This window comes from Zalophus californianus, chromosome 5, assembly GCF_009762305.2.
Source record: "Zalophus californianus isolate mZalCal1 chromosome 5, mZalCal1.pri.v2, whole genome shotgun sequence".
NCBI lineage: Eukaryota > Metazoa > Chordata > Mammalia > Carnivora > Otariidae > Zalophus > Zalophus californianus.
In genome coordinates, this window is record NC_045599.1 from 41,048,258 (window position 1) to 41,065,643 (window position 17,386).

At 36.3% G+C, this 17,386-nt stretch overlaps 1 protein-coding gene across 1 annotated transcript in view; it reads left to right on the top strand.

Annotated features, from left to right (window-relative positions):
* DDX4 (DEAD-box helicase 4) overlaps positions 1-17,386 on the top strand; it is a 70,715-nt gene that overhangs the window by 24,622 nt on the left and 28,707 nt on the right. Inside the window, 2 exon segments of the mRNA XM_035727651.1 lie at positions 7,515-7,565; positions 11,338-11,397. Of these exon segments, the coding sequence (XP_035583544.1) occupies positions 7,515-7,565; positions 11,338-11,397 (111 nt within the window).

The following is a 17,386-nucleotide window of genomic DNA, read 5'->3' on the forward strand; positions in this document are numbered from 1 at the left end:
AGTCACAATTTGAGTGAACCTTAGTTTTTTTTCCTTTACTCATGACTCCCTTCCTCTGTGCCCTGCAACAAGAGATCCATCTTATATACTTCCAAAGGTAAATTTCAATCTCCATCTAGATGAGCAAAGAACCAGTAGAAGCTTTGAAGTTTTTTTTTTCCTTAAAAACTTTAAAAACTGTATATCAGAACTGGAACATAATTTAAGATCAAGACCAATAATGTGTAGGTTGAAGACTTCCAAAGCATTTTGGAAACCTAGCAGTCGAGGGTAGAAGGGAGGGAAGGGGCAGTTGTGGAGGGCAGTAGATAGAATATAATCCTTTTCTGAACCAACTTGAAGGATTGCAAATTCTGAAATGGAACTAAATAACTCAGAACTTAGGTTTTGTGGTAATATCTTTTTGTACAGATTGTGTTTATTTTGAAATGATGTATCTTTTCAAGGAAAATTTTTTGTCATCTAATCATATATTGAGGCTTTAGGGTACTTTTGTATCATAATTGTGTATTAAATTTCTCTGCTAAAAAGGGATGTTAAATTTTTTGAACTTGAGATATTAAGTGACTTTATGTATACATTCTGCATATAAATTTGACATCTGTCAGACAGTAATTGATTAGTCTCTTTATTGCAGAAGCCATGACTTAATATATTTAGTATTTTGTAGTTTAGCTTAAATACTGATTGACAGCCATCTTATAATGACCTTTAACTTAATTTAATTGTTTTTATTTTTTTTACGATTTTATTTATTTATTTGTCAGAGAGAGAGAAAAGAGAGAGCACAGCAGGGGGAGCAGCAGGCAGAGGGAGAAGCAGGCTCCCTGCTGAGCAAGGAGCCCCATGTGGGACTCGATCCCAGGACCTGGGATCACTACCCGAGCCAAAGGCAGACGCTTAACTGACTGAGCCACCCAGGCACCCAAAACAGGCCATTTATTTATTTATTTATTTATATTTTTTAAATTTAATTTTATTATGTTAGTCACCATACAATACATCATTAGTTTTTGATGTAGTGATCCACGATTCATTGTTTTCGTATAACACCAGTGCTCCATGCAGTACATGTCCTTAATACCATCACAGGGCTACCCCATCCACCCACCCTCTTCCCTTCTAAAACCCTCAGTTTGTTTCTCAGAGTCCATAGTCTCTCATGGTTCGTCTCTCCCTCCGATTTCCTCCCTTCATTTTTCCCTTCCTTCTCCTAGTGTCCTCCATGCTGTTCCTTATGTTCCACAAATAAGTGAAACCATATGATAATTGACTTTCTCTGCTTGACTTATTTCACTTAGCATAATCTCCTCCAGTCCCATCCATGTTGATGCAAATGATGGTATACATCCTTTCTGATGGCTAATATTCCATTGTATATATGGACATCTTCTTTATCCATTTGTCTGTTGAAAGGCATCTTGGCTCTTTCCACACTTTGGCTATTGTGGACATTGCTGCTATGAACATTGGGGTGCATATGGCCCTTCTTTTCACTACATCTCTGTGTTTGGGGTAAATACCAGTAGTGCAATCCTGGGTCATAGGGTAGCTCTATTTTTAATTTTTTGAGACACCTCCACACTGTTTTCCAAAGTGGCTGTACAACTTTCATTCCCACCAATGGTGTAAGAGGATTCCCCTTTCTCCACAACTTCTCCAGCATATCTCAATGTGGTTTTGATTTGAATTTCCCTGATGGCTAATGATAACAAACATTTTTTCATGTGTCTGTTAGCCATTTGTATGTCTTTGGAGAAGTGTCTGGTTCATGTCTTCTGCCCATTTTTTGACTTGATTATTTGTTTCTTGGGTGTTGAGTTTGAGAAGTTCTTTATAGATCTTGGATACCAGCCCTTTATCTGTAATGTCATTTGCAAATATCTTCCCCCATTCTGTGGGTTGCCTGTTTGTTTTGTTGATGGTTTCCTTTGCTGTGCAGAAGCTTTTTATCTTGATGAAGTCCCAAAGTTCGTTTTTGCTTTTGTTTCACTAACCTTTGGAGATGTATCTTGAAAGAAGTTGCTGTGGCCAGTGTGAAAGAGGTTACTGCCTATGTTCTCCTCTAGGATTTTGATGGATTCCTGTCTCACATTGAGGTCTTTCATCCATTTTGAGTTTATCTTTGTGTATGGTATTAGAGAATGGTCGAGTTTCCCAGCACCATTTATTGTAGAGACTGTCTTTTTTCCATTGCATATTTTTTCCTGCTTTGTCGAAGATTATTTGACCATAGAGTTGAGGGTCCATATCTGGGCTCTCTCTTCTGTTCCATTGGTCTATATGTCTATTTTTGTGCCAGTACCATGCTGTCTTGGTGATCACTGCTTTGTAATATAGCTTGAAATCAGGCAACATGATGCCCCCAGCTTTGTTTTTCTTTTCTAACATTTCCTTGGTGATTCGGGGTCTTTTGATTCCATACAAATTTTAGGATTGTTTGTTCCAGCACTTTCAAAAATGGAATTTTGATCAGGATGGCGTTGAAGGTATAGATTGCTCTGGGTAGCATAGACATTTTAACAATGTTTATTCTTCCAATCCATGAGCATGGAATGATTTTCCATCTTTTTGTGTCTTCTTCAATTTCTTTCATGAGTGTTCTGTAGTTCGTAGAGTATAGATCCTTTACCTCTTTGGTTAGGTTTATTCCGAGGTATCTTATGGTTTTTGGTGCTATTGTAAATGGAATCATTTCTCTAATTTCTCTTTCTACAGTTGCATTGTTAGTGTATAAGAAAGCAACTGATTTCTGTGCATTGATTTTATATCCTGCCACATTACTGAATGGCTGTATGAGTTCTAGTAATTTGGGGGTGGAGTCTTTTGGATTTTCCACGTGAAGTATCATGTCATCTGCAGAGAAAGAGTTTGATTTCTTCTTTGCCAATTTGAATACCTTTTATTTCTTTTTGTTGTCTGATTGCTGTTGCTAGGACTTCTAGTTCTATGTTGAACAATAGTGGCAAGAGTGGGCCTCCTTGTCGTGTTCCTGATCTTAAGGGAAAGGCTCTCAGCTTTTCCCCATTGAGGATGATATTCACTGTGGGTTTTTCATAGATGGATTTTATGAACTTGAGGAATGTTCCCTCTAACCCTATACTCTGAAGAGTTTTAATCAGGAAAGGATGCTGTATTTTGTCAAATGCTTTTTCTGCATCAATTGAGAGGGCCATATGGTTCTTTTCTCTCCTCTTATTAATGTGTTCTGTCACATTGATTGATTTGCAAATTTTGAACCACCCTTGCATCCCGGGGATAAATCCCACTTAGTCATGGTGGATGATCCTTTTAATGTATTGTGGGATCCTATTACCTGGGATTTTGTTGAGAATTTTGGAATCCATATTCATCAGGGATATCGGTCTGAAATTCTTTTTGATGGTGTCTTTGCCTGGTTTTGGGATTAAGGTAATGCTGGCCTCATAGAATGAGTCTGGAAGCTTTCCTTCTGTTTCTCTTTTTTGAAACAGCTTCAGGAGGATAGGTGTTACTTCTATTTGAATGTTTGGTGAAATTCCCCAGAGAATCCATCAGGTCTTGGACTCTTGTTTTTTTGGGAGGTTTTTGATCACTGCTTCAATCTCTTTACTGGTTATTGGCCTATTCAGGTTGTCAGTTTTTCCTGTTTCAGTCTTGGGAGTTTATAGGTTTCTGGAAGGCATCCATTTCTTCCAGGTTGCTCAATTTATTGGCATATAGTTGTTCATAATAATTTCTAATAATTGTTTCAATTTTCTTGGTGTTAGTTGTGCTGTCTCCCCTTTCATTCATAATTTCATTAATTTGGGTCCTTTCTCTTTTCTTTTGGATGAGTCTGGCCAGTGGTTTATTGATCTTATTAATTCTTTCAAAGAACTGGCTTCTAGTTTCATTGATCTGATCCACTGTGTTTCTTGTTTCTAATTCATTGATCTCTGTTCTAATCTTAATTCTTTCTCTTCTAATATGTGGCTTTGGCATTGTTTGTTGCTTTTTCTGTGGTTCTTTAAGGTGTAAAGTTAGTTGGTGAATTCAGGATTTTTCTATTTTTTGAGTGAGGCTTGGATGGCTATGTATTTCCTCCTTAGGACTGCCTTTGCAGTATCCCATAGGTTTTGGACCAATGTGTTTTCATTCTCATTGGTTTCCATGAATTGTTTAAGTTCTTCTTTGATTTCCTGGTTGACCCAAACATTCCTGAGAGTGGTCTTTAGCTTCCAAGTGTTTGAATTTCTGCCAACTTTTTTCTTGTGATTGAGTTCCAGTTTTAAAGCATTATGGTCTGAGAATATGCAGGAAATAATCTCAGTCTTTTGGTATCATTTGAGACCTGATTTGTGACCCCGTATGTGGTCTATTCTGGAGAAAGTTCCATGTGTGCTAGAGAAGAATGAGTATTCTGTTGTTTTAGGGTGGAATGTTCTGTATATATCTATGAGGCCCATCTGGTCCAGTGTGTCATTCAAAGCTCTTGTTTCTTTGTTGGTTTTCTGCTTAGATGATCAGTCTGTTGCTGAGAGTGGAGTATTGAGGTCTCCTACAATTAACGTATTATTATCGGTATGACTCTTTATTTTGGTTAACAATTGGCTTATGTAGATGGCTGCTCCCATGTTGGGGGTGTAGATATTTACAATTGTAATTCTTGTTGGATAGCCCTTTTAAGAATGATATAGTGTCCTTCTGTGTCTCTAACTACAGTCATTAGCTTAAAATCTAATATGTCTGATATAAGAATTGCTACCCCAGCTTTCTTTTGAGGTTGGTTGGCATGGAAGATGGATCTCCATCCCTTCACTTTCAGTGTGGATGTATCTTTAGGTTCAAAATGAGTCTTTTGTAGACAGCATATGGATGGGTCCTGTTTTTTATCTCATCTTCAACCCTGTGCCATTTTATGGGAGCATTTAGGCCATTCACGTTGAGAGTGATTATTGAAAGATACGAATTTATTGTCATCATGTTGCCTGTGAAGTCCTTGTTTCTGTAGATTGTCTCCAAAAATTTCTGTTCTGTATCACTCTTGGGGTCTTTCTCCTTTTATAGACCCAAACCTTAATATTTCTTGCAGGGCCGGCTTAGTGGTCACATACTCTTTCAGTTTCTGCAGGTCTTGGAAGCTCTGCATCTCTCCATCCATTATAAATGACAGCCTTGCTGGATAAAGTATTCTTGGCTGCATGTTCTTCTCGTTTAGTACCCTGAATATGTCTTGCCAGGCCTTTCTGGCTTGCCAGGTCTCTGTGGATAGGTCTGATGTTATTCTGATGTTCTTTCCTCAGTATGTAGAGGAATCTCTTCCCCCTAACTGCCCTTAACATGGTTTCCTTGGTTCTAAGATTTGCAAGTTTTACTATTACATGCCGGGGTGTTGGCCTGTTTTCCTTGATCTTGGGAGGGATCCTCTCTGCCTCTAGGACATGAATGTTTCTTTCATTCCCCAGATTAGGGAAGTTCTCAGCTACGATTTGCTCAAATATATCTTCTAGTCCTCTCTCTCTCTCGACCCCCTTGGGATCCCAATAATTCTGATATTGGAATGTTTCATTGTGTCACTTATTTCTCTGATTCTATTTTCATGGATTTTGAGTTGTTTTTCCCTGGCCTCCTCTTTTTCCTTCTTGTCTATTAATTGGTCTCCTAAATCACTAATTCATTCTTCTGCCTCACTTACCCTAGCTGTTAGATTATCTAGATTAGATTGGATCTCATTGATAGCATTTTTAAGTTCTGCCAATTCAGCTTTCATTTCTGCCTTTAGAGACTATGTTGCCATTCATCAATTTCTCCATTCTAGCTATTGTCTTCACAATTGCTATCCTGAATTCCATCTCTGAAATCTTGGTTATATCTGAATCCATTTGTAAATCTGTGGCATAAGTCATAGTCTCTGAGTCTTTCCTATTTGGGGGTTCTTCCTTCTAGTCATTCTGTTGATGGGTGGTTGAGGGAATGTATAGAGTCCAAATTAATGACCACAACCCAAGCAAGATGCACCTGTTTTCTAGGGACCTTAGGGTTGCTGGCCTCTTGTTCTCCCAGCCTGTCTTCTGTGGGAGAGGCCTGCCACACTGTTACTCAGACAGCCCTGTTTGGGCAGAGTTGCCCTGCCCTGTGTGGGGGGATGGGCTCAGTGAAGACCACTTTTTGGGGGCTTTTGTTCTCTGGCGGCTTTCCCTGGTGGCTTTCCGTGTCTCTTCCGAGAGTCAGAGCAGAAGAGACTGTTTCCAACCCTCTGCTCAGAACAGAGATCACAGTCTGTTCTTCAGTGAGCACTCCAGGCCACACCATCTCCGTTTGTGTCTTTGCTGCTATAAACTGCCGTCCTGGGTTGTGCGCCCCTCTGCAGTGCTCCCAGTCATCACCTCCAGGTTGGGGCTTCTCTCTGCCCTTTGTGCTTCTAAAACTGCTAGCCTCTGCCAGTTTACCCACAGCCCCGCAGTCCGAGGAGCTGCCCTAAAGTCCTTTCCCCTTCGCTACGAGTCTGTGCCCCATCCCCAGCACATGAGGCTGTCGCTCCCGGCAGTGTAGGATCCCAATGGCTCCCTCCCCCTGCCGTTTGACCTCCGATATCTGCCTGCAGAATCCAACCATCTGCAGTATTCTGTTTGTAGAGATCCAGATCTATCTGCTTACATCTCAGGCTGATTTCGTGGGTGTTCAGAGTGATCTGATAGATATCCAGTTCAGTTCCGGGGACCGGTTGGAATAGGGTCCCCTACTCCTCCGCCATCTTTTCAGCATCACCCATCCAACACAGGCCATTTAATAAAATCCCAGGTAGGATGACAGGAGTCCCAGCGGGCAGGCAGGTCTCTTAGAGCCACCCTGAGTCTCCCAACATAGCCTTGCCTGGCCTTTAATTTTAATGGATATTAGTCCCTGACTATCTTTGCACTAAAGATCATTTTATTAAGATTCAATATTTAAAAATTTTGTGAAATACTACTGATGAATGCTTTTAAAATTAGAGATGTATCTATATGCCCCAGAGACACATAAATCTAGATACAGGTTTTTATTATATGAGAAATTTGAAAGCAGAACTAAATGAAAGATACAAAAAAATTTTTGTAAACAAAAAATGGAAGGATTTCCTTATTACTGAAATGGGAAAAATTACTGAATATTGGATTATAATTTAGTTGTATTGTCCTCTGGCAGATGAAGAGATTAATTCATAAGATTTTAAAAACGTTGACATTTTGAATAGAAAGTATATAGTGTTTATGTTGATATATGTTGCTGTTCTGACCATCTACATATATATGACATTTGAGGTAATAGAACACTGGCTGGACCTTTTACCTTAGTTAATTGACACAAGGCAGAAGTCATAATGCAACCTGAGTTTTCATTCAGTGTATGTATGTGTATCTATATCTATATAGATACACACACATATATATAGCTCTGTGTGGTTTATTTTAAGGGGGCACCATAACTGGTAGTCCCTTTGGTTTTTGGTTTACCACAGAGGTACAGGTCATTGTTTTCAGAAATTTGCATGTTTAATTTTCTATTTTGTATAGGTTTTTCATATAACAAGTTTGAAGAAGGTGATAGCTCTGGTTTCTGGAGAGGTAAGTTCAGTGTTTTCTGTAGTGGCTTCTAAAATTTAATGTTCAGTGTACATGCTAAAGAGAAACTAAGATTAAGTGTCATAGTCTTTTTCAGTTCTAATTTATTTAAACCCAGTTTTATAAAGCAGCTGTTGCCAGAGCCTTAACCAAGAATTCAGGCATCCTACTTTGACCTTTTTGAGCCTGCCTTAATCTATGAGGTGCAACTTTGAATGGTTTGCTACCTCAAGAAAAAGTAGATAATGGAAAGAACGTGTCAAGAATCAAAACTCCATGTCCATATATACATGCAGTTTGGGACATGCAAGTCCCTATTCAGACTAACATAATTCTTGAGAGTGGAAGAAGATTCTTGAGAATGTAGATGACTACTGAAATCAAGACATTTCTGTCAAAGGTACTGACAAACTGATTTGGAGGAATACAGAGGATGATGTGAATAGAGTAATGTTACCAGAATATAGATTACAGTAATTAATAGTGCTTTCCTAGGAGAATCTGATTAAGGTGAGGCCTTGGAACCTGTATTTAAAAAGCATCCCTGGTGACTCTGATGCCTTTTTGTTTGGTCATCACTTATCTGTGGAATCTTTTTTTTTTTTTTTTTTTTTTTTTAGAGAGGAGAGGGTAGGGGCAAAGGGAAAGAGAGAGAATCTTAAGCAGGCTCCATGCCCAGTGCTGAGCCCACTTGGGGCTACATCTCAGAACCCTGAGATCATCACCTAAGCTGAAATCAAGAGTTGGACGCTTAACCGACAAAGCCACCCAGGCGCCCTTATCTGTGGAATCTTAATAACATAATATACTTTGGAGTTGCAGACTTTGTTTCCTGTCCCTGCTCTGCGCCCCCCTAGTTGAATGACTTAGAGCCAGTTGCTTAATTTCTCAGAGCCACAGTTTGCTATTCTGCAGAACGGAGGACATCTCTATTATAGGTTGTTAGGCAGACTTAATGAAAATGTGTATGAAAATATGAAATTCAATACCAGACACATTCATGGTAAACAGTAAATGCCATCTATCTTCATTAAATATTTGAGTCTTAATTTCATTATACTCTTAACAGTGATTCTCAAAATCAAAACCAAGCTTAGATCACCTTAAAACCCTTTGGAATTAGATGGGGTTTTAATATATCTAATAAAACTGTTTTCCCTAAGTTATTGTTAGTCTCATTCTCCCTGATTTTCTATGCTTTTTTCATTTTATTCAAATGAAAATGTACATAACATAGAACAAATATTTAACAGAAGAAAAAACTGACCATTTTTATTCTTTTCCATTTGTATTTTACCTAATCTCCCTTTTTAAAAATCAGTGAATATTCAAGATTATTTTCAGTTAACCAAGACCTTCTTCCCCAGTTGACTCCTACCTGTGGTAGACCAGAGCACTTTTGAGCACAAATTCTAGTTGCTTATGGCACCTGAGAGAACTTTTCTCCAAAATGGTTTGCTTTCTTCCCTTGGTCTATTTTCTATATGTATCTTTCTCTATATATATGGATTGAATTCTTTCATTCTTAAAATTGTTATTGGCAAGCCCAGAAACAGATTTTGATATCATGATAGAAGCTTTTATTCTGCACACAAATAGCATCTTTTGTGGTTGTTATTTTCCCTGTAGTCTAGTTTCCTCCATCTGGTATAGTTAGTGATAAGGACTGTTGATTTTGGATTTGGACACCCTAGGTTTGAGACCCAGAGTCTCCTCTCAGTTGTATTATCTTGCAAAAACATATGTAACTTCTGTATTTCATTTTTTCTATTTATAAAAGAGGATAATACCCACTTCACAAGGTTTTTGTGAAGATTTAAAAAGTTAGTACATATTGGGCACCTGGGTGGCTCAGTCGTTAAGCATCTGCCTTCAGCTCAGGTCATGATCCCAGCGTGCTGGGATCGAGTCCCACATTGGGCTCCCTGCTCTGCGGGAAGCCTGTTTCTCCCTCTCCCACTCTCCCTGCTTGTGTTCCCTCTCTCGCTGTCTCTCTCTGTTAAAAAAATAAATGAGATCTTAAAAAAAAAAAGTACATATTACTCATTTAGAACAGTGCTAGACTGTACTGAATTCTAAATGTGTTATTACTATTAGTTAATAATAACATTTATATGAATATATACTTAGATACCTAATATATTTATGTACTAAATATATATTTAATATAATTAATGTATCATTTATGTTTATATTTTTAAATATACTTTATACATGTTATATATGCTTTATATATTTTCTGTAATTTTTATGTAATATAATGTGGTTGTAGCTAATCTTGGGATAATATCTCTTTTTTGTTGGTGCTTGGCTTTATTTCCTAACTCTACAGATTTTTTTTTTCAGTAACTATATTTTGAAATAGTATAAGGCTCACTACAAGTTAGAAAAATAGTACAGAGAGTTTCCTTCACCCCTCTCCTAATGTAATTGTACTCATCACCCAACTTCTCCCACTGTCAGCCTATTTTTAATTCCCAGTGTGGTCAAAATATAGGTTTGTTTTAGGGGAATAACTGGACAAAGTTAATGTGAGACCTCTTTGTCCTTGTCAGGTCTCAAATTAATTTATAGGTTTTTCTTACATAAGGCAATAAATGTTAGTTGTCCTCATTATTCCAGGACCAGCAGCCTTCTTTTCAAAATTCTTTCCTTCCTGTTAAGCTCCCTTGTAGTATTAAATCCTGTTTTCCAGATAGTTGTCTTGATATTAAATGGCTCTTTAGGAATATTTAGTAGTTGTTGACTTCATTCCAAGTAGGAACCTGCAATAAGAGCTCTGGGTTATTTCTTGTAAAACAATATTAGTTGTTAAGTAGATTAGTACTTTTGCACGGAACTTAACTCATAGCTTCTAAGCGGTCTAGTCACTTGATGTCATTACTACGACTTTTAAAGTTCTCAGATTTTAAACGTTTAATGACATGTACAAAGGTCCCTTGAAATCATTTCTGTATTCCCCAGATGTGGCTTTGTTGGAATCTTCTAGAGAGCTTAAAGTTATTACTTCAAGTCATATTAGTAACATTTTTAAGTTTTTAAAAATTACTTATTTGTTGCTCTCACTCTGTACTTTTAAAAAAATAAATGTCTCTGAGGGTGGATTCTAGGGATCTATGTGTTTATTTAATTTTTTTTCTAGGAATTTATTTTTAAAAAACCTTCCAGCTAATTCTTAGGCAGCCTTCAGTGTAGTGATCCTCATTTCACTGTTGAGAAACTGGTAATGTTACTTGATAACATCTTAAAAACAGAAAAGCCAAGATATCCCCCAATTGTTTCATTAGGATGATTGGGGAAAAATTTGCATATGTTTAAAAAAATCCATTAATGTCTGAGATATAGTAAGAAAGGCAAATTACAGAAATATTGACAGTATTATAAAAGGAATAGTCATGTATTTCTAGTGGCCTATGGCCTACATTTAAGAACCACTTGACTACTTTAATAGTTTAGGTATTTCTGAAACCATTTTTAGTCATACCAGTATTGATGAAATTCTTCTTTTTTGGCTTGTGTGTAGCACTTGGGAAATAGTGAATTCTCAGTTATACACTTAACATTTAGGTATGTTAAATGATTTATAGGGAGTTGACTGAACAATGTCTTTATATTTCTGTTGCTAAAATTATTTCAAGAATTAAAGTGTTCATACTTTAACTTAAAAATACTTATTTTTCTCACTAACTTATCCTGTGATAGTGCTACTCGTTAGATATTACAACTTTAAAGTTAATTGTTTAGATGCTATTCACATGTTAAATTTTTATTCAAGAATCTAATAATGACTGTGAAGATAATCAAACACGGAGCAGAGGGTTTTCCAAGAGAGGCGGTAAGGACCACATTTTGGAACGATTTATACTTACACTTTTTAATGTCACTGGATTTTTTTTTCCCCCAAAGATCTCCAGAATGTGCTATGAAGTGCAGAATAGGGACTGTGAGTTCTGGTTAGTCACAATATCTATGAACTGGGCTGTCTTTGTCTCTGAATAGAATATTTGGATATGCGGGAGAGTGAAGAAATTGTAGATTACTTTTTGTTCAGGTCTGGCAGTGCTCTACCATACTCTGCTAATCCTGCCTTTAATAAAGTTGAGATGAGATGGTATAAACATTACCATATTTAATTTTTTTTTAAAGATTTTATTTATTTGACAGAGACACAGTGAGAGAGAGAGCACAAGCAGGGGGAGGGGGAGAGGGAGAAGCAGGCTGCTGCTGAGCAGGGAGCCCCATGTGGGGCTCGATCCCAGGACCCTGGGACCATGACCTGAGCTGAAGGCAGACACTTAATGACTGAGCCACCCAGGCGCCCCACCATATTTAATTCTTGATAACCTATGGGTAGACATGTTAAAAGAACAACAGTAAAACCCACAAAAAACATAGTGAACTTATAAGATTGTTAAAGTTGTGCGAATCTGTTTATGATAAAAGTTTATTTGTAGGAACTATACAATAATCACGATAAATCAGTGTTTTTACAGTAACTTGGGAACATCATTTTCCTTTGCCCATTAGATAGTTAGTCCACTGAATACCAGGACCCTCTTAGTGCCGATAGGACTTGTGGGGACTTCTCTATAGCATTCTTAGGGCAGTGAGGTGGGGAGGAATTTTGTGGTGAAGGAGGTTTGGCTATTTGTCTCATAAATTGAGGTTTTTTTTAGTGATAATTGCAGGGGGGCATGTAATGATGTGGAGGAAATTTAGCTATAAGAAAAAGCCAGACTCATCTTTTAGAATTGCCCTTTTTCCCCCTTTAACAAGCAATTTTTAGCACTTAATGTTCTTAAAACATTGCTTTTAGTTTTAAATTTTTGGTTGTTTTCTGCAGAACAGTGAATATCTTCCTCAGTGTTTTCTTTAAATTAATCTAATTCATGTTTAAGTGAGGCGGTCCAAAGCTAGTTGCAGCTCTGTGTGCTTGATTGTGGCTTATTGACTAATACAGGGTGACTAGCAGGGAAACAGTCATTTTTGCATATCCCTGATTGCTGTTCTCTATAGCTGTATACATTTGAAGGTAGGAAATTTGCACATGGCAGTCACTCAGTAAATAACAAATATATGTGCATAAATATAAACATATTTAAGTTTATATTGAAATATGACTTGATATAGCACCAGACATGTGCATGCGTTGTACCTGAATAGCTCAGTGATATTTCACTAACTGAACACACTGGGGTTTATTGTGTTCACAAGCATCCAGATCAAGACCTAGAAATTACTGGCACCTCTAGAAGTCCCTTTTATGCTCATTTTCTTTCACTGGCAACCCTCCCATTCCATGGTTAACTTCTAATCTGACTTTTAGCAGCATAGGTTAATTTTCTGTTTTTGTACTTGATATAAATGGAATCATACAACATACTCTTTTGCGTCCATCTTCTGCTTAATGTATTTGTGAGATGCATTTATAGTGTTGGTTGCAGTTGTAGATCATTACCGTTACTATATAGGCTTGCTGGTTCTACTCTTATGCTAATGATGCTGTTTGGATGTCTTCCAGCTTTAAGCTGTTTTGAAGCTGCTGCTGTGGACATTCTAGTACATTTCTTTTGGTGCTATTGATATATATTCAGAAGTAAAATTGATGCTTCATAGATTTTGTATATATTTTGCTTTAATAGCTGTTGTGAAATGTTTTCAAGATGGATACACTAAGGTATACTTCCACATCTTCACCAATGTTTGGTATTTTCTTTTTCTTTAAAGTTTAACCATTCTGCTGAGTATGTGGTGGTATATCTTATTGTGGTTTTAATTTGCCTTTCCTTGATGGACTAATGAAATATCCAGTGCTTCATAAGTTTACTGGCCATTTGTACATCATCTTTTGTGTAGTGCTGATTCCATTCTTTTGCCATCTTTTCTGTTGGGTGTCTGTTGTTACCTTTTCATTGGCAAATAATTTAAAACTTACAGAAAATTTGCAAGATTAATAAAAGTAACTCCTGGATAACATTTATATTGGGAGTCTCTTTGCTTCCTCTTAAGTCGTGAAGATAGTCTCTTCTATTTTTTTTAAATTTTATCTTTTGGAAGGGAAAATGAAGGGGGGAAAATCGGAGGGGGAGACGAACCATGAGGGACTATGGACTCTGAGAAACAAACTGAGGGTTCTAGAGGGGAGCGGGGTTGGGGGGATGGGTTAGCCTGGTGATGGGTATTAAAGAGGGCACATACTGAATGGAGCACTGGGTATTATATGCAAACAATGAATCATGGAACACTACATCAAAAACTAATGATGTAATGTATGGTGATTAACATAACAAAATAAAAAGAAAAACAAATAAAATTTTATCTTTTTAACTTGCACATTCAGATTGTAATTCATCTGGCCTTTATTTTTGTCTATGATGTAAGATAGGGATCATGGTACATTTTTTCCCCATAAGAGTATCCAGTTGATTACTGAAAGACTTTCCACTCTATACTACAAGGACATCTTTGTTCTAAATCAGGTGACAGTATATATGTGGAACTGTTCCTGGACGTGTTTCCTTTCCATTGGTCAGTTTCTATATTTTTGCACCTTTGCTATATAGCCTAGTTACTACAATTTCATAATAGATCCTAATATCTGGTAGTGTAAGTCTTCCAGGTTTATTGTTCTTCAGTATTACTTGGGTTATTCTTAGTTCTTTGCATTTGCTTGTGATTTTTAGAATCAGTTTATCAATTTCCTGGAAAAAACCTAATGGGATAATTTGGGGATTGCATTGAATTTGAGGAGATTGACCATTTTTACAATACTGAGCCTTTCAATCCATGAATATCCCTGTTTAAGTAGGTCTTTAGTTTTTCCTAGCTATGTGTTGCACTTTTCACTAGAGTCATTACACCTCTTTCTTTACATTAGTATTTGATATTTTGTGATGCATATGCTTTTTATTTATCTAATACTCCATATAACATGGGTTTCACCATTTCAGAGTATATACTTCAATAGTTTTAAATATACTCACTATATTGTATGCCTATCATCACTATTTAATTCCTGAACATTTTCTTTCTCCCCCCCCACCCAAAACCTTGTGCCTATTAGCAGTCAGTCCCCTTTCTCTCTTATCTCCATCCTTTGGCAACCATTAATTGACTTTCTGTAGCCATGGATTTGCTGATTCTGGACATTTCATATAAATGGAATTATGTAATAAGTGATCTTTTCTGTGTTCTTTCACTTAGGATGATCTCATAGTTTGTCCATGTTGTAGCATGTGATGGTACTTAATTACTTGTAATGGCTAAGTAGTATTTCACTGTGTAGCTATGCCATATTCTGTTTATTCATCAGTTGATTGATTATTAGGTTGTTTCTACTTTTGGGCTATTATGATTAATACTGCTATCAACCTTTGTGTACAAGTTTTATGTGAACATATGTTTTAATTTTTCTGGTGCATATACCTAGGAGTAAAACTGCCAAGTTGTTTTCCACAGCAGCTGCACCAATTTATCTTCCTTCCAACAATGCATGAGTGTCCCAGTTTCTCTGTATCCTTACCAGGCTTTGTTATTGTGTGTCTTCTTGGTGGTTGTGATCCTTGTGGGTGTAAAATGGTATCTCATTGTCATTTTGATTTGGGTTTCCTGATGACGATTATGTTGAACAACTTTTCCCGTGTGTATTGGCTATTTGTATATTTTTTTGGAGAAAGGTCTGTCTAGATCATTGGCTTATTTAAAAAAACTGTGTTTTTTTATTGTTTAAAGAATTCTTTGTGTCTTGGTACATGTGCTGTTGGATAGACAATTTGCAGATATATTCTCCTTTCTTTGTGTTACCTTTTTCTTGATGGTGTCCTCTGAAGCACAGAAGTTTTAAATTTAGATGCTGTCTGGTTTATCTATTTTTTCATTTGTTGGTTGTGCTTTTGGTGTCATATCTAGAAAACCTTTGCTTATTAAAAGGTCATGCAGATTTTCATCTGTGTTTCCTTCTAATAATTTTATTGTTTTGCTCTTTGGTCCATTTTGATTTCATTTTTATATATGGTGTGAGGGAGGGGTCCAACTTAATTCTTTTGCATGTGAATATCTAGTTGTCCTAGCACCATTTGTTCTTGTTTTATATTGATAGGGTGGAGGTGTAAATCTCTTTAAATTTATTCCACTGGGAGTTGGTTAAGCTTCTTGGATGTTTGAATTGAAATTTTTCATCTAATTTGAGAAATTTTCTGCTTTTTTTTGTGGTAAAATAACTATGACATAGAATCTGCCATTTTAATTATGTTTAACTGTAAGTGGCATTAAGTATATTTACAGTGTTACGCAGTTGTCACCACTATCCGTTTCCAAAACTGAAAGCAGAAACCTACGCAGAAATCTATATCCATTATATATTACATCCCCTTATCTTCTCCCCTGAGTTTCTGTTAAACTCTCTTCTATATTCTCTTTGAATTTGCCTCTATTCTAGATATTTCATACAAGTGGAATCATACAACATTTGCCCTTTTGTGTCTGGCTTAATTCACTTAGCATAATGTTTTCAGTGTTCGTTCATGTAGCATGTATCTGAACAAAGTACATTTCTTTTTATGGCTGAATAATTATCCATTGTATGTATAATACCACATTTTACCCATTCATCTATTGATAAACTTTGGGTTTTTACTTACTTTGGCTATTGTGAATAATACTTCTGTGAACATTCATATGTATTTATCTGTTTGAGTCCTTGTCTTTGCACCTTTTGAATATATGCCTAGAAGTGGAATTGCCAGGAGATGGGACTGAAGTTAAGTTGAAATATGCCACAAAGTTCACTGTTCTGAGAATCAGCTTAAAAAATATTCTCTGGGTTACTGCAAGTTTGATTAATTTTCATTTTAGAAAATGTTAATTCTGACAGTTTTTGTGCATTTTATTTTTTGGAGTAGCAGAATTCGGAGTTTCTTACTTTGCCATTTTTGCTGATGTCAGTGATCCATATCATTTAAAAATTTTCATTTTGTTTGCTAGTATATAGAAATACAATTGAATTTTGTATATTGAAGGTTGAGTGACCTCGCTAAATTTATGGTAAGTACTCTTTTAAATGAAGAGAAGATGTTCATATTTCTTTTACACAAAGTTTAAATGATTTATAAACTTACTCCTTTCTGAAGATTGTTACCAAACATCTTTAAAAGGCTGCAAGAGATTGTCCCCTGTCCCTTATGAAATGCAGAATTCATGGAAGGACTAATGTCACCTTTAAAAATATATTAATGTTATTTTATGAAAAGTGACATTTAAAGTGGTAAATTTTGAAATATTTCAGAAACTCAGAAAAGCAGAGACTATTCTGTTACAAACACTTGTATACCACTACCTGGATTTAACAGGGACATTTTGTCATTTATACTTCAAATATAGAAAAAAAATTACATTATTGTTAGAAGACCCATCTTCCCTTTGTATTTTATATCTCCTTTTTTCCCAGAGGTAACTTTTTTTTTTAACATTGGTGTGTAGTGTATACTTCCTATTCATACTTTTATAAAAGTTTATTATACCTATCTTTTTGTGATTTTTTTAATAAAAGATTTTATTTTTAAGTAATCTCTACACCCATTGAGGGGCTCAGACTTAAAACTCTGAGGTCAAGAGTTGCATGCTCTACCGACTCAGCCAGCCAGGCACCCCCCGCATTTTTGTGACTTTTTTTTTAATCTAGTTCATTCATTTTAACTTTTATAGTGTTTTACTTACCATTTAACCTATTTATTTAAAAACAAATTATTTTTAACACCATGTAGGATACGTAGAGTTTCTGTCCCTACTTTCTAACAAGTCATTCAGACTTTTAATTCTGTATAACT